The following is a 25,077-nucleotide window of genomic DNA, read 5'->3' as shown; positions in this document are numbered from 1 at the left end:
TTTTCTGAAGGAAACAGCAGTGCTTGCAAAATAAATTCGCTAAGGTGTGGTAACACTAGGTTTTGAGCATGTTGCATTACTTTTGCATAACAAATATTGAATATGGGATATGATGGCATGCACTTTTTGTTTTTAATCAATCAACAATGCATCCAAATTACTAGCATTCAATTAAAATTGTTAAATATCATGACTACACCATCATTTAGTCAAAGTTCACTTACTGTGTTTGTATGCATATGAATGCAACACCTGCTGTGAGCACACCTGTAGATTCAGGTAAGCTTAGGAAAACAAGAACAATTACAATTCAGCATTCAATCCGACATGAAAATGAAGAATAACTGTAATTGATCATGCAAATATTATAATCATGATATCATTATCAATTTAACATTCTGTCACTGAGTGGATGGGATATTTTCAAAGTTTAATCTTAATTTTCTAAAGAAAATTTACCAAAAACAGATTGCACGGACTGAAACGACACAGTTTGAATCTGCACGTTAAAAAGTTTGGGCTGAATTAATTAGGTTTAAAACCTAAACAAGCATTTCTAAGGAGTATCAATGCAATGCTACCTTGCATGTTACATTCTACGAAGAAAATTTCACAGGAAATATTCTTTTATATACTCAATTATTGTCTAGTTCAACTAATATCAAAAGTTTAATAATAGCAATTAAGTTAATAAAAAGTCTGTTCCATTAAGACAAGCAACCAAGTGAATAGAGTAAAAAAAAAAAAATGAAACTAATAGATATGATCTTATTTCCCTAGCTGACTGATTATGCAAACATTTTTTGTATTACAAGTTCATATAAATATGCAAATTGTGCATTATCTAATTAATAATGCACCAACTTGTGAGTCCAATAATATAAACCCCCAAAAGTGCATTTTGTTTTTTATTGCACTTGTCTAAAACAATGAATGAATGTTATGAAAAGGCTCAGAATCTTAAAACTGACTTTTGTTTTTTATCAATCCCACCATGGGCATTAAAAAAAACAAAACAAAAAAACAATGCACATGCCATAAAGGCCACATTCAGCCTTCCGTCATGAAGGAAACTTGATTCAGAGGCTGCAGTCAATGTTTTTACGAGTTTTAATTCTACGTATATACCGCCTCCCCTGCCACAAACCAGCCCCCACGCAGCTAGTTGAGAAACAAAAACTCTCTCTGTCCTATTCTCACACACACACTAACACACAAACTCACTCCGTCTTTGTCTCAAACACACACACACGCAGAACCCGCCCTCTCCCAGAGCATCTGGTCTTGGGTAGGGCAGCATATGTTTTAATTTTGATTGACTCACCTGTCACCTATACTGCCCTCCTCATTGTTACCCCCTCTCCCAAACACACACACATACACACACACATCCCCCTTTTCTACTCCCCGTAAAATACCTCTCCAATCCCCCCCATCCTGCCAAACGCAGGCCATTAACCATTTCCTACGAGCTGCTGGTAAAAGGAAGGAAACAGCATGCCAGGCTTTCACACAACACGCGGCGCTAGGAAAGTTCTGCGCCCTTGAAGTCCGGCGAGCCGGGGTAAAAGTCACGCTAATTGACGGGCGAGCTTAATTCAAATGAGCCCGTAACTAAAATCGGACTAGAAAGAGAGTGGGGCGACCTGCGATAGGGCGAAACTTTCGAAACCTTTCAATCGGCCCCGGCGTCAAACCACTTTGATGTGCTCGACGCTTTTCATCAGTTTCCTCTCCGCGTATGAAAAAGCCATTTCAAGTACAAAGGCTCGTGAGCACATTTGTAATTTGTCTCCTCTTTCGAGAACAAATGGACGTGGCAAAAACCATTTTCCCTTGTTCTGAGAGAGATCTGAATGAAAGTGCATATGAAAGGTGCGAGGCAGGAGAGGACCGGCGGAAAGGGGGGCACGATCTCGGCCCTGATTTTTCACTCGAGTCAAACCCTATTTCGCGTCAGGCTGTTGTAACACCTCGTCCGAGAGAGACGGAAATAAATGAGGAGGGTAGAGAGGTGAAAAAACAGGGGGCGAACGAGAATAAAGGTCCAAATCCTTCACTGTGAAAACTGTGGCACCGGGGAAGTGTATGCACGCCTTGTTTGGCTAATAACCTGGAGTCTTGTAAAATGTGAATGAGGGAGTCCTCCGAGCTTATAATTTCACACCCGTGAGGCAGGGGAGATGAGTGTGAATTGAAGGAGGACAGCTCCACGTTGGCGGTTCCCCAGGCCGTCACACACCAGAGCCGAGAAGCCAAGACCACTGACTCCTGGAATAAAAAAAGAGGTCTGGATCAGTCATCAAACCCACACTGAGAGATGCAACAGAGTCACGCTTACTTACCGTAAAGCATGCGCTAATTTCATTCAGAGGCCCCGGTGTGACAAACATATTCACCTACAGATATGCACTTATACTTTTAAATTCAATACTTCGGCTACCAAATAAGGCAAGGCAGCCTAGGTGAATGGGATAAGAAAAAGTAACTAATAGATATCACAATATAACATTTTCTGAAATGGTATGTTAAAATATGCAAAAGTGACCCTGGACCACAAGACCAGTCTTAAGCAGCAATAGCCAACAATACATTGTATGTATTATCGATTTTTCTTTTATGGCAAAAATTATTAAGATATTAAGTAAAGATCATGTTCCATAAACATACTTTGTAAATTTCCTATCATAAATATATCAAAACTTAATTTTTGATTAATAATATGCATTGCTAAGAACTTCATTTGGACAACAGATTTTTTATTTTTAGATTTTGTTGTATCTCAGCCAAATATTGTTCTATCCTAACAAACCATAAATCAATGGGAAGGACCACAAAACCAGTCGTAAGGGTCAATTTTTTGAAATTGAGATTTATACATCATCTGAAACCTGAATAAATAAACTTTCCATTGATGCATGGTTTGTTAGGATAGGGCAATATTTGGCAGAAATACAACTATTTGAGTATTAGGAATCTGAGGGTGCAAAAAAAAAGTTGTCCAAATGAAGCAATGCATATTATTAATCAAAAATTACGTTTTGATATATTTATGGTAGGAAATTTACAAAACATTTTCATGGAACATGATCTGCATTTAATATTTTTGGCATTAAAGAAAAATCAATAGTTTTTGACCCATATAATGTATTTTTTTGCTACTTAAGGTCCAGGGTCACATTAATTCAGCTTTCAAATGATGTATACCCTTATGGCTGGTTTTGAGGTCAAGGGTCACAAATATGTAAACGATACATTAATCTGAACCATCTAAAGAAATCTGAACATTGAATAAAGTCAGGTTCAAAATTCTTGTTTCATATTTGAGTCAATAGTTTTTACTTATGGGATTTTGGATATCTCTTTGTATCCCTCCATAAATTAGAAAATACTGTTAAAAATTTATAAATTAGCAAATTATATATGGATAAACTTCTGTTGCTAAAGTGAAGGTTTCTCTTTTTTTTAACAAAATTTGATTAAAGTTATATGTTGTAATATCTACAGATGCAAATAGATAAAGTCCAATAAAATATCAACTTTTTTTTCCACTAATTTGAAACAACACTCCATGAAGGCCAAATAGCCCAAAATCTCAAAATTGACTAGTGCATGAAAAAACAATGTTTTTGCCTGTAGCATCTTGCCTTCAGGTTCAATACTATCTATTGCGGAGATTATCCCTTAAAATCAGCACTGCAAGTCTGCAAATCACGCCAAGGCCTTGTAGTTCATCTTTAGAGCTAAAGTGTGCAATTTTATCAATGTTTTTTTTAAGATTCATATATGGAAACAACTACAAACAAGTTCTTAGATTGATTTCTCAGAACTGTTGCTCTTTTTGTTTGAACATTTTAACACAGCACACTTGGCTCAACCAATGGCGTGAGTTTGGGGCGGGGCTATTGGTTTGTTTGACCAATGGCATGCTCGATGGAAACCTGTTTGATAACAGCCATTATTGTTGGCCATTAACTCCAATTGCTGACAAAATTACATCCAACTCAAATCTTATACATGGGCAGTATGAGTGTGTGCTCACTGAATTGCTGAGGTAGCTTTAACGATCATCGTCTCCCTAATGATTAAAAAAAAGTCTTGCCATCAATATCTAAATCTGCATTTTTGAACCATATCCCCCCAAAAGAAAACTTCAATATCTTTTTGATCTTGCGCTGTTTTAATTGTGCCCCTGTATAAAAGGTATAAACAGACAGCTTTCGCTCTACACGTTAATGGGTATTTGCAGGAGAGAGGGGAGTGTGTGCGTGTGCGTATGTGTGTGCGCTCCTCACCGCGGCAACCAGAGCTCTCGGAGGAGAACACTGCTGTAATTATAAAAGGAACAAAGCACTGGAGACTAAAAACACATGAAAGGAAAAGAAAACATACAAGCCAATCAAGGCGCTCACAAACACGCTCTCTCATGCACAAACACGCACACCGATGCACACACACTCTCTTAGCTCTGCGTTTTGTCCAGCAAAGTTACAATACAAGCTTGCAATGACGCTTTATCAATTGCAAAATGGCATTCAGACAACACCAGATACATGTCTAGATTTAAAGTACATTAGAACAGACCCTAATTGATTGATCTAGTACACATATCGCACAAGAACCGATCAGACAGCCCTCTTAAACTGTCTTCTCCTAGAGGAAACGATAAAACTCTAAAAGCAGGAAGGAAGTCATGAAAGGAACAGGTCTGGATAAGGTGGGGTCACTACAACACACTTACTCACACACACACACACACACACACACACACACACACACACACACACACACACACACACACACACACACACTGGGTTTAGTCAGAGATTCAATGAACAGCTACCTGGGTGTTTGCAACCATATTACGTGCCAATTTTAAAGGGACTGTTCAGTCAAAAAAAAAATTCAATTCTATCATGGTTTGCTCACCTGAAACTTTATTTCTACTGTGGAAAACATAAAACAATATATTTTGAAGACAATTGTGACCTTGCACCACAAAACCAGTTAAGAAGCACATGAATATTAGTAGCAATAGTCAAAAATACATTGTATGGGTCAAAACTAATGTTTTTCTTTTATGCCAAAAATCATTAGGATATTAAGTAAAGATCATGTTCCATGAAGATACCTTGTAAATTATTACCGTGAATGTATCAAAACTTAATTTGGACAACTTTAAAATCAATTTTCTCAATATTTAAATTTTTTTGCAACCTTAGATTCCAGATTTTGTGGTCCAGGGTCACAATTTTCAACAATGAAAGTCACTGGACATTTTTGGACACCAATATTTTTTAAAAAATATCTTCTTTTGAGTTTTGCAACAGAAAGACACAAGGGAGAGTAAAAGATGACATAGGTAGTGGGGGGCTTTAAAAATAAATAATAATAATAATAACTTGAAAACGAACTACAAATTAGCACTATTGACCAACATTGTGTAATTGTGACCCAAACATACATGAGATGAGATGTAAACATAGGCTCATTAAATATACACCTGTACGACTATTTTAATTTCACTATATTTACATTTATATAATCTATATTTAAATGTTTTGTTTTAGCTGTAAAACAAAAATAGATACATTTTGTAATATTCCTTACTGTACATATTAAACCAAACAAACAAATAACAAAAGAACAAGGGGCATTTTCACCATGAATTTCTATTGAATTATTTTATTTTAGCTATTAAAAACTTTTTTGTAGTTCTGCATGAACATATATGTGATCCCGGACCATAAAACCAATCTTAAGTATATTTGTTCAAAATTATTGATTTTTCATTGATTTTTTTTTTGTCAAAAATCATTAGGATATTAAGTAAAGATCATGTTCCATGAAGATATTTTGTAAATTTCCTACTGTAAATATATTAAAACTGAATTTTTGATTAGTCATATGCATTGCTAAGAACTTAATTTGGACAACTTTAACCGCTATTTTCTCAATATTTAGATTTTTTTGCACCCTCAGATTGCAGATTTTCAAATAGTTGTATCTCAGCCAAATATTGTCCTATCCTAGCAAACCACACATCAATGGAAAGCTTATTTATTCGCTTAATAGCTAACCCTAATAACTGGTTTTGTGGTCCAGGGTCACATGTAAAGAAAAGTGTATAAAAAATAAAAAGATGGGGGTGTTTTTTCCATGCATTTATATTTAAATACTTTGTTTTAGCTATTAAAGTCTGTAATTTTCTGTAATTTTGCATACTGTGCATACCAAAAAAACAAAAAAAAACTATAAAACACAAATAAAAAAAAGAAGAAGGGGGTGTTTTTCTCCTTGCAACAACATAGCGATATCACACGTCGGGGCTAACGGCAATGTTTTGTGTCTTTACCAGCTACGTTATGACTCCCTTGATGTTTTACAAGTGACATTTGGGTGTTGTGTGTTTGTGGGGGTTTCTGAAACGTAATATTCAAAGAACACTAAAACTGTTTTAAGTGTGCAAGATACAGGCGTTGGGGGGAAAACAGACTCTTGAGTTTATAGTTTGGCTTCGGCCAGATCGTCCACGCGCTTTAAGTTTGATCCAATGTTTTATAGGGCATCAGCTGTTTCCTCACTTCTGCTGCAAGTACAGTGATGCACCCAGCAGTCGCGCATGTCTTGGTCTTCACAACATGTCATCTGTCAGTCATCCTCGTACTACGGAGTGGCACAAAGAAAACTCAATCAGCCGCGGGAGGCTCTTTTTGTCTGCCAATTCTGGAACTTTCATGCTCCTTATTTGTCAGGTCAAAGGTTAAATTGCTGACCCTCCCTCTCATCCCCCTACACCCTCTCCTCTGCTCCGCGGCGAAAGCCCTATCTGCAGAATCCCCATATTTACATGGATTAGACTTCTTTCACGCTGAAGAAAGAAATCTGGTTTATAGTCAAAGAACGAGAAGCGGCCCACATCGCCGGAGTGGCCACGTTATTCACCGCCGGACAATGACCATATTGTGGGGATCTGAAAGAGGAGGGGGGGTGGAGGGAAGCGCCCCGCTTTTGGCCCGAGCTGGAGCGGAGAAGCCGCCCCCTCCAACCCCCTTCCCTTTTCGTCCACGGCAAAGTCCTGCGCTTGTGCCACTAGGCTCACAGGGGCAAAACCCCATCCGCTCTCCTGACAAGAGCAAACAAAGCCTGCCCACTGTGAACTAGATGAAGATGTCAAAAGCTTTTAGGCTGGTGGGTGGAAGGGGGGGTGGGTGGTAAGACAAGGTTTAAACCAACAAAACCAGAGAAAAGGCCCTTTTCACTCCCATGGATAAATCCCACTAAGTCTACGTTTCCACATCAGCTTTACTTTCCCCCGACAACAATCCAGCGACTCAGTAAAATGATCAAGAACAAATAAGCGAGGCCTTCGAGAGGACGGGGCCACCGGTTTAGCAAATAGACCATGCCGAGCTAATCAGAGGAGCTGATACCTTATAGACATTTGGGAAATTTACACAACATTAGCGTCCTCGTCTAATCCTCCGTGACGTCCTGAGCCGCAACTTCTGCAGGAGGCCGAACTGGGGTCAAGCCTCTGGAAGCGTTAGTACTCCTCAGTTAGTTTCAGAAAGATGGCAAAAAAAGCATTGCACGTCACTATAACGCTCTCAGATAACTTGTTTACTCGCTTTATGAGTAACCACACACACACAAGCACGCACACAACTACGCTCAGCCCCTTTCACACTCTGCTTCTCCAGTGGTGTTGAGAACAAATGAGAGCTGTAAGATGTTAATTAGTGTTTCCTCCTGTTCGGCGGGCCAGGGGTCTGAATGAAGAGGTCAACGCTATCTGTGTACCTAAGGCTCAGACAAAGACAGAACACATTGTCTTTGACCAGCCAGGGCTTAGCACTGCTGTCAGCGAGGAAAGAGAGGAACGGAGCGGGAGGGCGCAGACACATTTACGCTCCGGAATATTTTTGCAATTAAACACGGCTCTGTCCATTTTTAGAAAGAAATCCCAACCGCTCTTCCGAATTTCCTCTCGGCAGAGCTGTCGCTGTAAACCGGCTGTGATTTTAAAGACAGAATCCTCTTTTTACTGCATGTTAGGACTGGATGTGAGCATTTTATGGATGTCAAAGATCAAAGACTATCCATCTACTTTGGATCCAGCATCCCGGATCTGGATAACAGTGACATTAGCACGCACAGGAAGCGTTTTTCTGTAAGTGTTTACTTTTAAACACAGCTTTCTCTTCCAGGCCAAACCAATACTGGGAAGTAGGAAGTATTTAAAGCGCAAAGCCTTGTCCCCTTTGAGGACCCAGCGTATAAAGCAGACCAGAGTGGAGACTATGGCCCATTCAGATGTTAATACATACACCATTCCACTGACTCTGATTAACTCCATGTGAGTTAATAGTTGCCCTGTTAACAAAGAGTTATCCTCCCATTCAAGTCGGCGGTATGTTTAGGAGGAGAAAAGCAAGGAGAGGGAACTTGTAGTGAACCTTTACAGTACAAGCCCCTTCAGGATATAATACAAGCTCCGTCTCCTCTGGCTAATCCAGCCTGCAGATGCTGGAAAGAAGCTCACTACTCTTACAGGGACAAATAGTCAGAGAAAGGATGGAGGCAAACAAAAGAAATGTTCTCTTTTTCCCCCCGGGTCTAAACTGAGCCAGAGGTTCTCCAAAAGTGTGGGACAAAACCAAGTAGACGGGCTAAAAGCTTAGGTTGCTTTGGAAAGCGCTTTCTGTGTGTGAGTTTATCCTCATGAATAATGATTGGACAAACAAACTTCTCAAAGCGTCTTCACTGGCTTTGGCTCTGTCTGAGTTTTGGGATATTTAAGTTGCAAAATAATCAATAAGACTCCAGGTGATTATTGATGTTTTAAAGTTCACGGTATACTTACCTTGGTCACATCCATTAATGAATGAGCATAACCTTACTTTATGCCAATTAAAGTCCATACTCACCATTTATTTACCATAAAATTTCATCGAATTAATATGCACCCTATTAGCTAGGTGTTACTCTTCTAAAAATAAAGTGTCGTTCTGAAACATTCCCCAATCATCGGCTCTCCTTCGGATTTTTGGTCCCAGACTGACAGGTTAATATTAGAAGTTGAAGGCAGCCGCGCTGTCGAGCTAATCTATAATCAATTCCAAATGGTGTGACTGTATAATGAGACAGCAGCCGCTAATGGGAACAAGCAGAATGGTCACTATATCCTACATCTAATTGGTTTGGTTACCCGGCCCTCAACATTTAAAACATTAGCTTTTTGAAGTTTGGATGTTTATAATGGCTTTTGAGACTTACTTATCGTAATTCTCTTTGATAACTTCTGAAGCGGCTTCTCAAAACGACGTAAACACGCACCTGAACTATCGCGATAGCTGGGAAGTGAACTAGAACTTCACAACTGATTTCGCTTTTAATTAGTCTACGGATTTTAAAAGAGACAGAAGTTTTATTTTAATATAACATAGACTGCAATGAAACTAATTATCTACATTTCCATTGTGAACCCTTTATTAGCAGCAAATGCCAATAAAGCTGATGTGTGCCTCTGAATCTATCGGCTTAATCTTATTTAGACAAATTATTCTTTAATCATGCACTGTGTCAATGCAATCTTTTAAAGCCTAGATTTCAGAACATGAGGAAAGCAGTCGCAACAATCTTTGGTCGGCAGGGAGAGAGAGAGAGAGAGAGAGAGAGAGAGAGAGAGAGAGCGCGAGAGAGCGAGAGAGGGAGAGGCAGATCTCTCGCTCCCCTAGAATGCACAACACTGTCTAATTAACAGCACTATAGACAGAAAGACTGAAGCGACGATCTTCTTATACACGTCTATTATTTCATGTGTTCATACATTACGACAACCATTTAAACATTATTTTTAAAACTAAAAGGGTAGCCTATAATAATAATTATTAGGCCTATTATAATTAGTACAAATATAATAAAATAAAGTACGATTATTAAATGACATACTAGCGCTTTTGATATTTCTCCATTAAGCCAATCAGAATTCAATTTTGTAAAAAACAAAACAAAAATGCTTTTCTCCAGATACAAACATATAGCCTAGCTACGAACAGAAAATGTAGTCTATATCATACTTTGGCAACAGTCCAGTATAAACACTCGTTCCTCTAGTCCATCTTGAACTCAGCATCAGTCTTGTCAGAAGAGCAGTGTCATGATGAGGAAGCTGTTATTGGTTTCCGCTCTCACACCTCATCGGAAGAATCTGATTTAGACAGAAGGTAAAGGGCAAACCTTGAACTCATTAACAGGTTAAAAGAAGGGCCACGAAACAGCACTATCCATACACTTTTAATTCAGAGCTGAGAGAACGCGCATACAAGTCAGCCAACAGATGCTCTGTGTGTAAAATAAAAATCCATTTTACTAATGTATCGTGTCTGTTTAGTTGTGTTTAGACACATTTAGACATCTTAATTTTCACTTTCAAAATATCTATTTTTGATACTGTATCGTTAACTAATATAAAATTTACTGACGGTATTTCTTTTAGCTCAGCTTGCACGGTTCTCTCTGGATAAAAGATTAACGATCCGTTCACCGGGAGTGGGTAGGCAGTGTTGCTCTATTCGTTCGTGGTGAAAGCCCCAAATCTCAGCACAGAAATATCAGTGGTTTGATCAGAGCTGGATAGAATTATCACGGGGAGAGATACAAAGGCGGCAGACAAAACGCGCTCGCTTTCCCTGGTGTTTGAGTACAAACCGTATTAAACACCGAGCTCCAGTTATTAGATCTGACTGAAACAGCACTGAGGAATATGAAGCAGACGTTTATGAAATCAGAGACACTGTTTGACAAACCAAATAGGTAGGCTAACGTCTTGAAAAAAAGCTATGAAAACCACACTAAAGTAAACTGATAAATAGCCTAATGTGCACGAATTACACAGTGACTTTTAAATGATCGACTTTTTAAAGGAAATTATTAAATGTATTAACTGTAAAGGTAGTTTAAAGGGCCGAATCTGTCGAGGTTCGCCTCACGCAATTCAAATTGTTATTTGGCGCGTAACTAGCTTTTTTAAAACAAAACACAAACGTTTCTCTCAAATTTTTCAATACTATTATTATCTTTATTATTTAAATATAATTTTATTATAAAGTCATACAAAAAATTGTGATGCTTACGCAAATTGATCCTATTGGAAAGCGCTTGCGCAGTGTACTGTTTCTATGGTTACCTCCTTTAACGGCTATTTCGCGACAGGTGAAAATCGCTTGTAGTCGTACTACTTGTAGCGTTTGAAAACTGTTCAAACATATAAATAGACTCGTTTTAAAATATATTTACTTTTAAGACCGCCCTCCTTCATTTTTTCAAACCTTAAAAGGGGGTTTGATCCTCCTAAATCCCCCATAATTCGACACTGTATGTTGCTAAATAAACTACATTTAGAAATGTAGGTGCTATTTAAGTTTTCGTCCTTATCCGCAGTTTTTAGATTTGACGGATTCACAAAATATCATATTACGCACACGCTTCAAGATATCCCGCACTGAAATGTTTAATGTATAAGCCAACATTATACTAGACAGAGAGCGCACATTATAAATATGCATGTATTCAATTAAGGGTATTACACAGGATTTCATTTGCATAAGGATTTGGGAGCTTAACATGCCTTTTCATATTTGTGCATTAAAACTTTAATATTAACGCCTGCCCTTCAATGCCGTGGGTACTTTTATTAATAGTCTATCTGTCGGCTACATGACTATTACTATAGGCTACTACTATCATTACAGTTCAGATCAGCTTAATAGGCCCCAATGATTGCCAGGACTGTGGTAAATTGTAACTGGTATATTTGTCACTTTGCATAAACAGTAGCTGCACCTGTTTCTCTCGTGACAGCTCAGACTAGTGTGTATTTTTTGGAACGGATAGCATTCCATTATCTTTCATTGAGTGAGAAGCCTAAATATTTGGATCAGCGGACAAATGTATGGCTTTTTTTCAGTCAAGTGCTTATCCTAGGGATCCCCAGATTCCCACAATTGGACGTTATTGCACACTTACTGCAAAAACAAGTTAGCATGCAGCGTCCTGCTGTTTTCTTTTGCATGTCCGTTTTGCTGACCATTTTTCTTATTACTGTGACTGCTGTGTGATACAAAAAAAGTCAAATGAAGACTATTTTAATTTGGACACAATGCCACACAGTGATAAGTTAACTAGAAAATGATAGTTTAAATTCCTTTTAAAGCGTTTGAATGGCCCGAGAAAAAACAGCACTGATTTTTCTTTATTCAGTAAACTGAACCTGTACTATACCCTTCAAGTACATTATATAGCTAATGACGATCGATTACATCAACATCATTTACAATTTATGAGCCGCATATAATAAACGGTTCATTTTAAAACAATGTTTATAAGATCCTTCGTTCACAGCACTGGATTAAAACAGTTCCCTACGGTTATACTTCCCAGCAATGTATGTGAAGCTCATGATCTTGTCAAAAAGCCAGGTGTTTGTTTATAAGACACAAGCTGATAATGTGTCAGAGTTAATGCCAGCCTTAATCTGCTGTGCTGCTTGGAAACACGCTTACATTCAGGTTGTCTTATTGGAGGGTGCAGAAGCTTTTTGAAGAATAAACAAGCACCCATGACAATTTTTTGAGCAACTAACGAGCTCTTCCCACAACTACTTGAAATAGGATTTTGATTTTAACACGGAGTACAAGGACATTGTTTCTGAATTGTAATTAAACCCAAACATATTATCTAATTGGTTCGGCAGAAGTTTTACAAAGAGAGTAAATATTAATGACTAGACATTTTATTATTTTGTCACCATGTACATTATTTCAAAACGTTACACAAAAGCCGAAAGCAAATACTGCACGAACAAGCAAAGTTTGAATGAGCAGTATTTGTTATTAAAGCGCTTATTCTGCAAAACACAGCTTTTTAATTAAAGCACTGCTGAAGCTCAAGCATATGGACTTTACAATACAACATATAAAATCATTTAAAAATATGAGTCCAATTTTTGAGAAGGTTCAATGCTATGTTAACTCTGCCATACAGTGGCACTCAAAAATCAATTGATATTTTCGTCGAACTATCATGCCTATTTTGTTAAAACACGAGTCACGTGGGGGCTGCATGAATTTGTCTCCCACTGGTTTGTTCCTGAGGTCCGCTGCTCTCTTGGGCTCGAAATTAATACTGTCTCGCCAATTAAGTTCAGAGCGCCAATTAAGAGTGCTTTATGAAATCTTAGAGTAAAAACAAAACCTTAAAAACTAAATGAGCAACTGAAAACGCCAACGCAAAAATGGGTTCAAAAACATTTAAATAAAAAATAGACTAGATTTAAAAAGTAAAGAAAATTACTTTATTATAATATATGCTAAATTTAATATATTTTGTGCTTTTTTCCAATCTATTATTCACTGCGTAGACATCAGAGAAGGGTCTCTCTTTGCGTTGTTAGAATCGTCACCTATTATACTGGATGGTCTGAATAAGTAAAACAAATATATGGCCTTTTGGGATTTGGAACCAGTGGCTCACAGCAGTCCATATGAGGTACAAAAGAGGACGGCCATTAATAATGGATGATCCGAGATATTCATTGTGAGTGTTTTCCTTAGCTTTCCAAAGACCTCCTTGAGATTTGTTTTAAAAATAAATAATAAATCAATAAAAGCTTATTTTCGCAAGTTTTAAGAAAAATATAATGCTCACAGAATTACATTAAAAATTAAGTAAATCTTTGGAGAATGATCTGAAAATGTAAAAAAAAAAAAAAAAACATTAATGTGAGGAAAATCAAGCACATGAAAGAGATTATTAGTATTGCATATTCGCAACGTTTGGTAGAACAATACAATTTAGAGAGTGCAAAAAGCAGGTTAGAGTGATGAAACAGCCGAATTCTATGTGACACTGACGTTAATTGCACTTCTCACAGATACTCAGTTGTACATTCAATGCTGTCAGTAAGGCAGAGACTATTCCGCTCCTTCTGGATCCTTTTGTTTAAAGCAGTCGCGGGGATCTTTCCGGGGACGATGTTCTGTTACACCGAGGCGGTTTGTTTGGTAAAGCAGATCAATCCGAAAACCAATAGGTTTGAGCCAATGGTAAAAAGTTGAGAAATTATTATCACATTTAGTACTGCATGGCATAGGACATCGACTTACGTTTACGGTTTCATTTTAAAAACTAGGCTTTTTGAAATGAAATCAAGTAATAAATCGGAGCGATTCCCTTCTGACTTGAGACAAAGACGCGAAATGTCCAGTTTGCGAAAGTTTAAGTCACTGCAAATCGCTCATATTAAGGCCGATGTTGATTAAAACGAATTATTTAAGCTTTCCAACGCATTAAAGTTATCTACAGAAAAAGAAACGAACAGAAATGATCGGTCGAAAAATTGCCATTTGAGAAAGTCTTTCTTGAGTTGCCATCAAATTTCGGTCCGGCTGACATTAAAATCCCTGCGACAATTCGATACAGTGTGTATATCAGGAGTTCGAACAGCCAATAATCACGGACGGAACGGCGTGACGTCAAAGTCCCGGTAGAAAAGGCGCGTTGGGTTTGCTAACGTTTGGAGAGGGAAGAGCGCAGGGTACCTCACTGTCTTCACTGGATTATACAAACCAAAAGTGTCCTCAACTCCTCCTCCTTCTCAGTTGCTTACATGCCGATTCTACTGCATGCGGGACGAACAACAACAGCAAATACTGTATATGACAGGACAACCACCTCATTTGTTATAAAAAACCTTTGAGTTGATTTTTTTTACTTAAGCAGAAGCCTACTGAAATTGGACATTTTTGGTGTGCGCGTGATGACAAACTGTCGTGGAGGAGGCGAAGAGACGTGGATGAAGCTATAGCCACTTGCAGAATCTGAATCGTCATTGTAGTCGTTCCTCCCAGGCATTTCGGGATTATATTTTTTATTATTCTTCGGCGATGCAATAACGGATTTTTTTTGTGTGTGTGTAATGACCGGCAGCGGTCATGCTCCAAAACTGATTTCTGAAAAGACAAGAAAGAAAAACTGAGATCTTGCACTGACAAATGCATGTCCAAAATGTGGTAACTGAAAGTTACTCACGAAGAAATAGGAGGGTCCAGTGTCACACATGTAGAGGGGCTTCAGTAGCTGGTATGTCCTCAAAGCTCCGGAATGCTCTCATAGGCTAAAATCTGTACTGGGTGCATGTTTTGCGATCTCACACTCTGATGCATTTAAAAGAATCTATCAGAATACGGAGCTGACAGTTCTGACAAACGAATACCGTTTAGACCGATCAGATCCTCCAAACGGGAATTATTTAATGAGAGCGAGAGAGGTCATATGAACTGCACAGGGCTAGAAGTGCGTCTCACGGAAATCTTGGGTTGCAGATCTGACGGAAACACGTGCTATTCGGTCTCATCTGCGGCAACGATGCTTTTCCACGGTCTGCCTGGAGGCGAGATGCATGGTGTTATGGAAGAAATGGAGCGGAGAGGAAAGAGCGATTCGGCGACTATCAGCTCGGCCATAGATATGGGGGAAACAGAGACGGTAGGAGAAAGCCATGCCTCTCGCTCCAGGCGCTTGCTTGGAAATCCTAAATCCTATGTTAACTGAACCGTTATTCCAACAGTGCAATAGAGGCCCAAATATGTGATTCCGATCTTGTCCATTTAAACAAACTTCAAACTTCTGCAAAGCCAAAATCACAGGCCTCGTCTTTAATGCCTTGCTTGTAAATCTTTTGTCATGGGTGGATTGGAAATAGTTACAAAAAGCTACAAAATACGCTATCAAATTTTAAATGGCTTGCAGTCCAATTTAATTTCGACTGTAAAATGGTTAAATAATAAGAAATTATTCGGTTTTGCACAAATACTGATATACTAAGAAATTCTAATTATTTTAAAAACGCTTGTGCAGTGCTGCTAAACTTTAAGTGAGGCGAAAATAATACATTTTATTTTTTCGTAAAGTACGAGTGATATAATTACGATAAAAGACTATTAGCAGATAGTATGAACCAGCTGAAACAAACTTACATTGTTTTGGGCCGTAATATCTGTGATTAACATTAACAACTAAAAAATACAATGCTGAATCGTTACTTTATTTCTTTTGCCATTAGATTATTTTATCAGTTTCTTTAATAATAATGCATCTATGACGCTTAAAACTGTTTTGACATTTTTAACACTCGAAGCAACTCGAAATTTATACGATGGCAAATCCGCAAATTAGAAATAAAGAAATTATAAAGAATGAAATAATATTTTGTATTATAATTACAAAGTTGTGTGTGTGTGTGTGTGTATATAGCGTCTATATATATATATATATATATATATATATATATATATATATATATATATATATATAACAAGTGTGTTTGCTGTGTAGTGTATTTAAGGCCACACAACACGCCGAAAGTAAACACAATAAAACAAGCTTACTGATTAATTTCCTTGCATATGTATCACATTTTCCAAAATTGTTCTATTGTTTAAGAAAAAACGATGAGAATGTAAGCATGCATGATGTAATAATTTCTTGCTGGTGTTTCCTATTTTTATGCTTGGCCTTCCGTTGTCACGGGAAATATTAAATACAAATCAGAGCATATCGGCTCTTACACTCGCTGAATACACTTCTGTATTTATCTTCTGAATCTCACGCCCCTCCCATTCTGTACAGCAGTGAACACTATAATACCTCATTCTTTGCACATTTTTAAATTAGGAAACGCGTAAAATAGTGTTTTCACTTATTCGTGTATCCAGACGCTTTAAGTAGGCTACGCACATTGTGTATGTTATCATTTACTATTCTGCCATTAGAAACATTCATTTGTAGGCTATAAGATTAGAGATAACGGTGAAGAAACAGTGTGTTTGTGTGACACTGGGATTTAAGTTCCTGCCTTTAATGATCCCGCTGTTCGTCTGTGTTTGTGCAGAACATGCCTTCGATCAGCGGGGACCGGGTGGCTCTGTGCGCGGGCTGCGGAGGGAAGATCTCTGACCGCTATTACCTGCTCGCCGTGGATAAGCAGTGGCACATGCGCTGTCTGAAGTGCTGCGAGTGTAAACTCAACCTGGAGTCTGAGCTCACCTGCTTCAGCAAAGACGGAAGCATCTACTGCAAAGAAGACTATTACAGGTGAGCAAACTCGTTTGCTTGAACGTTGAACGATCGTATAGTCTTTCCTTCGCCTAGAGTGAGGTTTTCGATTATGGATAAATAATAAAAAAGCAAACCCTGTAGCGAAAGCATGCTTTTTGTCTGTTGATTATATTTTGCTGTGATTTCGTTATTGTACACTTTAACCAACCAGAAAAGACGTAACAAATTTTCACTGCATATATGAAAGAGAAAAAGCCAAAAATGTCAGAAATTTCTCTGTTTATGCCTGTTTAAACCTCGTAATAATACTTTAATTCATACAGAAACTACTGATTATTCAAGACATAATTATTTTTGTTTTTTAACAACGAAACATTCTCTAAACTGACTTTTAAAATCCTCTCTGTATATGTTGCATGTGAGGTGATTTTATAAAACTAAATTAAAAAACGATTTACCCACTTAATCTTGCTTTGCACGAAATATAACATTTATGTTTTGAGAAGGGGAAATAGTAGAAAAAACGTCTTAATCTGTGATGTTTGGAATGATATTTAGCTGATTCTGTATGTCGTTGTACAATTTAATAATCAGAGGGAGGCGAGAGGCCTATTAAGATAATCATATAAGTGAAGGCTTTCCCGTTTCTACGTTCAAATTAGGCTCCAGCTCACGTCAATCTCAATTGTAAGCTATTTAGTAATTATTCGCGAGACTAGATTCCACTGCACGAGTTAACATTTGTACATGCATCCTGCTGTTCAAGGCATTATTTTACTCCAGCATGTCTAAAAAAATATATAGGCTAGGCCTATATATTATATATAATTCAGAATTGTGAATTGTAATTTATTCAAAGGTTATTATGAGAAGCAGCACATTTAATGTCAGGCTCATGGTGGGCCCACCTTCTGGTTGAAGTGTGCTGAAAGGTCACAGCTGCTCTATTCTCCCGCAGAAGGTTTTCGGTGCAGAGATGTGCCCGGTGCCACCTCGGGATCTCGGCCTCGGAAATGGTCATGAGGGCCAGGGATTTGGTGTACCACTTGAACTGTTTCACCTGCACAACTTGCAACAAAATGCTGACGACTGGGGACCACTTCGGCATGAAAGACAGTCTGGTGTACTGCAGGCTACACTTTGAAACGCTCATCCAGGGAGACTTCCCCACGCATTTCAATCACACGGATGTAGCGCCTAATAAAGGACTGGGCAGCACGGGCCCTCTAGGACTGTCTTATTATAACGGCGTGAACACGGTGCAGAAGGGCCGGCCCCGAAAGAGGAAGAGCCCTGGGCCCGGAGCGGACTTGGCGGCTTATAATGCAGGTGAGACCATCACTCAACTTCTTGTTGTTGCTGCTGGTTAACTGCTCGTTTTATTATTATATAACATTTTTTTAATTCTTATTTTTGAAAGAGTTGTACGCACATTTTCTATCTTGAACAAGTTTTTAAGAGCGCGTAGTCATGTTAGCCTATTATTTTCATGCGATTTCGGTGAATTACCAAGTTGACGAAACTTTTAGGCGACACTGAATATCCAATGAAATCGTTCCACAGCAAGATAAAAACAAGTCTGACGAATTTACAAAAACCTTAAGTAATATTTCGCTTAAACAATACTGTTATCTGCCACTATTTTAAAGAACAAAGTACGACTTTTATAAACATAATTGTATTTTTAATTAATTGTAAGGACACATGCAATAAATAAACTATTTTCTAACACGAACAAAGAGAAGAAATCTGTAATAATGCGGGGGACATTTAAAAAAGCCATTTAAACGCAATCCAGTCTAAAAAAGATTAATTTCCTTTTACATTAAAAAAATACGTTTACATTCCAATTCGTTAGAGACAAGATATCTAAAGTTCGTAAAGCATTAGTAGTTCTGTAAAAAAAGCGCAATCTTTTACTATACATCGTAATACTGTATTAAACATTTCGTTTCGTATTTACAAAATTGTTAAAAATGTCTAGCCCATAAAACGAGAAAAATATCTCAGTTCATTTCTTTACTAGGTAAAAGACAAAAATGCGCCTCTTTTTGAGACAATCGATGCACATCACAGATTTCTACTAAAGCACTTGAGCTTGTGCTGAACAATTTGGAACAACGTGACTTGTTCGCTCGGGCATTTCGGGCCCCTCAGCGGGGCATTTGGGCCCCTGCTTGAGGACCAAACAGAGGAATGATGACGACTACAGAGACTGACAAGTGGAAAATGGCTTAGATGCTAGTCGAGACCTCCGGAAGATTAAATACGAGTGAAAGAAAGAAAGAAACAAAGAGAAAAACTTAAGCTTTTTTTCCAGGCAAATTCAGACGAATTAATGTACTATGGTTTTTGCTTTATAAAAAGATGTTATGCACGCGTCCAAACAAAGCATATTATAGGGTAGAACGTTTTTAAATCATAATCTACGAACTTTTTCTTCACGAATGTTTCAAATGCTTCCAAAATTTTATGTCAGATATAATGAGCTAAAGCGTTATTAAATGAATACATAAAACGTGAAAAAAAATACTTATCACATGATACACATATTGAAATAGTTTGAGTCAGATTAAGACTATAACTATAAAATACAAGTTTATCACGAGTTTTTATTACATCTGCAAGCTATATTTTCACTGTAAAATGTGTAAATGCGATGCTTTTTTATCACTTTAAACTCAGATTGTTTGGTTGCTTTGTAAATCTTGTTGTCCTGGGATCGTTAATTGAAGTTGGCAAATTTATCACAACGATTGCGGTCTTGTTTGGTGGACTAACCGGCTTCTGAAGAACTGTTAAATTTACATGGACTTAAAATGGGGGAAAAAAGAAACTTTTTGAAATCAGATCAACCGTTTGACAAAAACACGAGTTAACTAGAGTGAGTGAACTTTGGTGTTTCTCTGCTCTCTGAGAGTAAAACACAGTCAGATCATTGCTGCCCCCATCAGCTCACACTTTAAACAACAGCACGAATACAAGGACAGCGAGATCAAAACCTGAAAAACAAGAACAATAAAGAAACATTTCATCATTTACCACGTGCACATAAATAATATGTTTTCAGTGAAGATAACTGCTCTTGACGTGCATCACTGTAGTAAAGGTAACAGTATTTCTCAATGGCCATATTTATATCAGGAGGAAACATTTGTTCGCCATGTGCAGCGTTGTAAAGCATTCAAGGTTAATTATCTGAAGTGTTGATCAGACCATTTTCAATGACTAATATTTGTAGTTGTCAGAGAAAACATAATTCTGAACTGTCATGCGTCTAGCAACACAAACTTCTGCCAAGAATTTGGAACTGGCGCAAACACATTTCTGACACATTCAGACAGGCCTATCTCCTAAACACTTGTGTCCAAGACGGATAGTGTGGGCTTTTCACAATCAAATCCTACACAAGACATCATAAAAACAGAAACCAAGATACAGCCATATGTAGAGGGTGGGGTTGCTGTAAAAATGGGTAAATCCACCATGTTTTAAATAGTTTTTTTTTTAAAGGGATTTGGAAAGTCAAATAAAAATAAGACAGACTTGCATGTTTTCAAAACACATCTATTGCGTTTAGAGTCAAATGCTTTTTATAAAAAAAGAGCATGATGTAAGACTACAGCATAATGCAGATTATTATGCATGCAGTAAGTTGCAAACACAGCAACATGATGGTGCTGTGGCTCCTTTATGTAGTCAAATCCAAGACTAAACACAATGTTGGAGTGCAATCAAAGAAACAAAAGAATCTCAGAGGCACCTCCTCATTCTTATCACAGCATCTGATCGTTCTGCCATTGCATCTCATGTTTTTCTCTATTTATTCAAACTAGAGCTGCACTGCTCCACTAAATAAGTTTAGCATTATTGAAAGCTTTTGAAATGTATGGGAGCAATAACAGCAACACGGCTAATCTGTTTTACGTTGTTTCGATTCAGCATTGAGCTGCAATGAGAACGATGGCGATCCGATGGACAGAGACTCGCAGTACAGCACCAGCCAGAAGACGAAACGCATGAGAACGTCATTTAAACACCATCAGCTGAGGACCATGAAGTCGTATTTTGCCATCAACCACAATCCTGATGCCAAGGATCTAAAACAGCTGGCCCAGAAAACAGGTCTCACCAAGCGCGTCCTACAGGTCAGATAACTCCCTCCGGTTCGACTAATTGTTTTGGCTCACTGAAATTTATTTCAGCTTTGACATGTTAGCATGCTGACCATGTACGCCATTCGTTTTTATATTAGTAAAGTCAAATTTGTCTGGTGTTTTGTTAGCTTTTTACAATACACTTTGTTTCAAAGCAGATTTACAGAAAATTATGATGATGATGTTTATAATATCTTCATGCATTATAGTTGCATTTAACAAATTAGAGCAGGGCGATAATATAGTTGCATTTTGTGACAATACAAGTAATCAAGCAGTTGATATTTGTGACCCTGGACCTCAAAACCAGGCCTAAGTAGAATGGGTGTATTTGTAAAAAATAGCCAAAAAATACATTGTATGGGTCAAATTCATCGATTTTTCTTTTATGTCAAAAATCATTAGGATATTAGATCCTAAGATCATGTTCCATTAAGATATTTTGTAAATTTCCTACCGTAAATAAATAAAACTTAATTTTTGATTAGTAATGGGCATTGCTAAGAACTTTGGACAACTTTAAAGGCGATTTTCTCAATATTTAGATTTTTTGCATCCTCAAATTCCAGATTTTCAAATAGTTGTATCTCAATCAAATATTGTCCTATTCTTACAAACCATACATCAATGGAAAACGTATTTATTCAGATTTTAGATTTTAAAAAATGACTGTTTTTTTGTTGTCCAGGTTCACATTTGCTAAGGTGTACATATACTGTATGTAAATATATTATAGTTAGATTTTGCAACAAAATAAAACATTTGAGATTTGCTATACAGTATATATTGGTTTATGCAAATGTGCTGTATATATGCAGATAATGTTGGATTTACTATACTATAATCTCATATATATGTATTAAATGAAGCATTTAATCAAAACAGCGTTACACATTCCTTCACTTCAGCAATAAATTAGACTGATTAAAAAATTACTTGAGGAATGAATCAAAAGTAGTTCACCAGCCTGGTCTCCGCTATTAATTTGTTTCTGAAAGAGAGAAATCTGAATTAATTGCTTGCACAAATAAAACACGAGGTTTCAGAACATGTCTGGAAATAAAAGACACAGCTGTCTGTCAGATATCATTAAAACCAGAATTTTTTTTTTAATGCAGTTGGTTTAACAAAACAACCAGAGGACAAATGGAAAGTAAAAATAGGACATATTCATAAGTAAAAATAAAACTCAAAGTGCTAATTATTATCAGCCATCATTCAGCTTTGATGAGACGCTGAGTGTCACATCTGTGGGATTATTTCTAACGTCTGCCGTCTCGGTTTCCAGGTCTGGTTTCAGAACGCTCGGGCCAAGTTCAGGCGAAACCTCCTGCGCCAAGAGAACACGGGTGTGGACAAGGCCTCGGACGGGTCGACCCTGCCTGGAGGAACGCCGTCCGGCCCGGCCTCGGAGATTTCCAACGCCTCCATGAGCCCGTCCAGCACTCCTACGACCCTCACAGACCTGACCAACCCCACAATGCCCACCGTCACCTCCGTACTGACCTCCGTCCCGGGTAGCCTGGACGTTCACGAATGCCGGAGTCCATCGCAGAGCACCTTAACCAGCCTCTTCTGATGCTCAGATTCATCCGCTTCCTCTGAAGACCATTCGTGGAGCCACCTAAATCAGAAATAAAGCATCATTGATCATGCTAGTCATTCAAGAACTATCCGTCTGATACGTAAACCGATCTACCTGGGCATTTTTGTACAGGCCTGGAACTTTACAAATATGGCCGATCCAATTCAAAAGACTAAAAAAATGTGAAACCCTTTGTTTAGAGTATTGCATTTTGGGACAGACTCAAGTTTCACTGAAGGATCTGTTGATAAGAGACTGATTTGCATTTTATTTTCTCGTTTTTATTTCATGTTTTCCCCCAAACCATGTTTACAGAGAGAGACTGAGCTGGGAAATGCATTCATTCGCCGACCTCTTATTTATGTTCACGCACAGGAGTCAGTGTGAGGAAACTGGATTATAATGTGAATAATTACAGTGTAACCTAGCCTGACTGTCACGTGCCTTATCCTGCAGTGTAGTCACTGAAGCAGATTTAGCGACGCAAAATGAACTACATCAGAAAATGTCTACTTTAATTTGTGGGATGGCGAAAATGGTTGAGTAAATCATATGTGCACAAACACAAACACGAGGAAGAGCTGATCATATACTCTCATTCCAACATATTACCTCACTCAGAAATCACTGGATATGATTGCAGTACATATGAAACCTGAGAACACGTTTCAATCTCATGCACTGGGAGAGAAAACGGCCGTGGAGAGTTTGTACAAAGAAAAACCTTGATCGGAGGAGCGCCATGTAATGGAGCTCATCACAAACAAACACTGATTTATGGAATGAAACACTTTTTTTTTTCCCCCTCCTCATTCGGTTAGGTGATTTTTTCTTTCTCAACCATTAAGATGTGACAGTGTTGGAGACAGGGTAAATGTTTCCATGGTAACCAGAGGCTGCTTGTTGAAATGCTGTACAGTTTTGACAGATTATTGAGAAATTTCGAGTCCAGTCCCTGCAGTATCCCCTTTGATGTAAATCTTCAGTTCTGTAAAAAATATAAAAAAAATGAATCACTATTTTTTTGTGGTCCTCATTATTTCACCAGTTTCAAAGCATTTTGCATAACTATAGACAGACAGTGATGCAAACGGCGTTAACACAAATCTAGAGCTTAAAGACAAAAACACATTTGCACTGGACGTTAATACATTAAGATGACGCTAGTTGTCATGGTTATTTACAACCAAGAATATCAAAACCAAATGCATTCTGGTGTGATTTTTTAATACATTTTGTTTCACATATGCACACTGCACACACATATATATATATATATATATATATATATATATATATATATATATATATACTAGACTTGATGTTTTTTAAAGAAGTCAGAAAAAAATGCAAATTGCAAAATGTTATTACAATATAATTTTTTTATTTTAATATACTTTAAAATATAATTGTGACCCTGGACCACAAAACCAGTCATAAGGTTAAATTTTACAAAACTGGGATGTATACAACATATGAAAGCTCAATAAATAAGCTTTCTATTGATATATGGTTTGTTAGGATAGGACAATATTTGGCTGAGATACATCTATTTGAAAATCTGGAATCTGAGGGTGCAAAAAAATCTAAATACTGAGAAAATCATCTTTAAAGTTCTCCAAATTAAGTTCTTAATGCATATTACTAATCAAAAATTACATTTTGATATATTTAGAGTAGGAATTTTACAAAAAATCTTCATGGAACATGATCTTTACTTAATTTCCTCATGATTTTGGGCATAAGAAAAATCTAGAATTTTGATCCATACAATGTATTTTTGGCTATTGCTACAAATATACCCCAGCGAGTTAAGACTGGTTTGTGGTCCAGGGTCACAATTTATTCCTGTGATGAAAAGCTGACTGTTACTCCAGACTTAAGTGTCACATGATCCTTCAGAAATCATTCTAATGTGCTGATTTATTATTAGAATTATCAATATTGGAAACACTTGTGCTACCAATTTTTTTGGAACCTGTGATACTTTTTTTCAGGATTGTTTGATGAATAAAAAATAAAAAAAAAGAACAGCATTTATTCAAAATATAAATATTTTCTAACAATAACAAGTCTATCCCTAGCTGAATAAAAGCAATTAAAAAAAGAATGAAGAAAAATTTACTGACCTCAAACTTTTGAACAGTAGTGTATTGTTAGAAAATATTTCTATTTTAAATAAATGCTGTTCTTTTAAACATTTTATTCATCAAA

The 25,077-nt window shown here is 37.4% G+C and overlaps 1 protein-coding gene across 3 annotated transcripts; it reads left to right on the top strand.

Moving 5' to 3' along the window:
* Positions 1 to 14,597: 14,597 nt before the first annotated feature.
* lhx2b (LIM homeobox 2b) lies at positions 14,598 to 23,882 on the top strand. Of its 3 annotated transcripts, none has more exons than XM_073819031.1 (5): positions 14,598 to 15,144; positions 16,955 to 17,157; positions 18,080 to 18,450; positions 21,064 to 21,269; positions 22,567 to 23,882. In XM_073819031.1, exons 2-5 carry the CDS (start codon positions 16,958 to 16,960, stop codon positions 22,855 to 22,857), a joined length of 1,068 nt encoding a protein of 355 aa, XP_073675132.1. In that variant the 5' UTR covers positions 14,598 to 15,144; positions 16,955 to 16,957; the 3' UTR covers positions 22,858 to 23,882. The 3 variants fall into 3 exon arrangements, with proteins under 3 accessions (XP_073675132.1, XP_073675131.1, XP_073675130.1); XM_073819030.1 differs by having other exon boundaries at positions 14,598 to 15,549; positions 18,083 to 18,450; XM_073819029.1 differs by having other exon boundaries at positions 14,598 to 15,549.
* The last annotated feature ends 1,195 nt before the right edge of the window (positions 23,883 to 25,077 follow it).

The sequence above is a fragment of the Garra rufa genome, chromosome 15 (assembly GCF_049309525.1).
Source record: "Garra rufa chromosome 15, GarRuf1.0, whole genome shotgun sequence".
NCBI lineage: Eukaryota > Metazoa > Chordata > Actinopteri > Cypriniformes > Cyprinidae > Garra > Garra rufa.
The sequence above is the reverse complement of the archived record's forward strand: the minus strand, read 5'-3'. Positions and strand labels throughout refer to the sequence as shown.

Coding starts and splice junctions, on each gene's coding strand:
- lhx2b (XM_073819029.1), top strand. CDS start 15,337: ATGAACTGCACAGGGCTAGAAGTGCGTCTCACGGAAATCTTGGGTTGC. Junction 17,158..18,079: donor TGCAAAGAAGACTATTACAG/GTGAGCAAACTC, acceptor ATTCTCCCGCAG/AAGGTTTTCGGTGCAGAGAT. Junction 21,270..22,566: donor TCACCAAGCGCGTCCTACAG/GTCAGATAACTC, acceptor CTCGGTTTCCAG/GTCTGGTTTCAGAACGCTCG.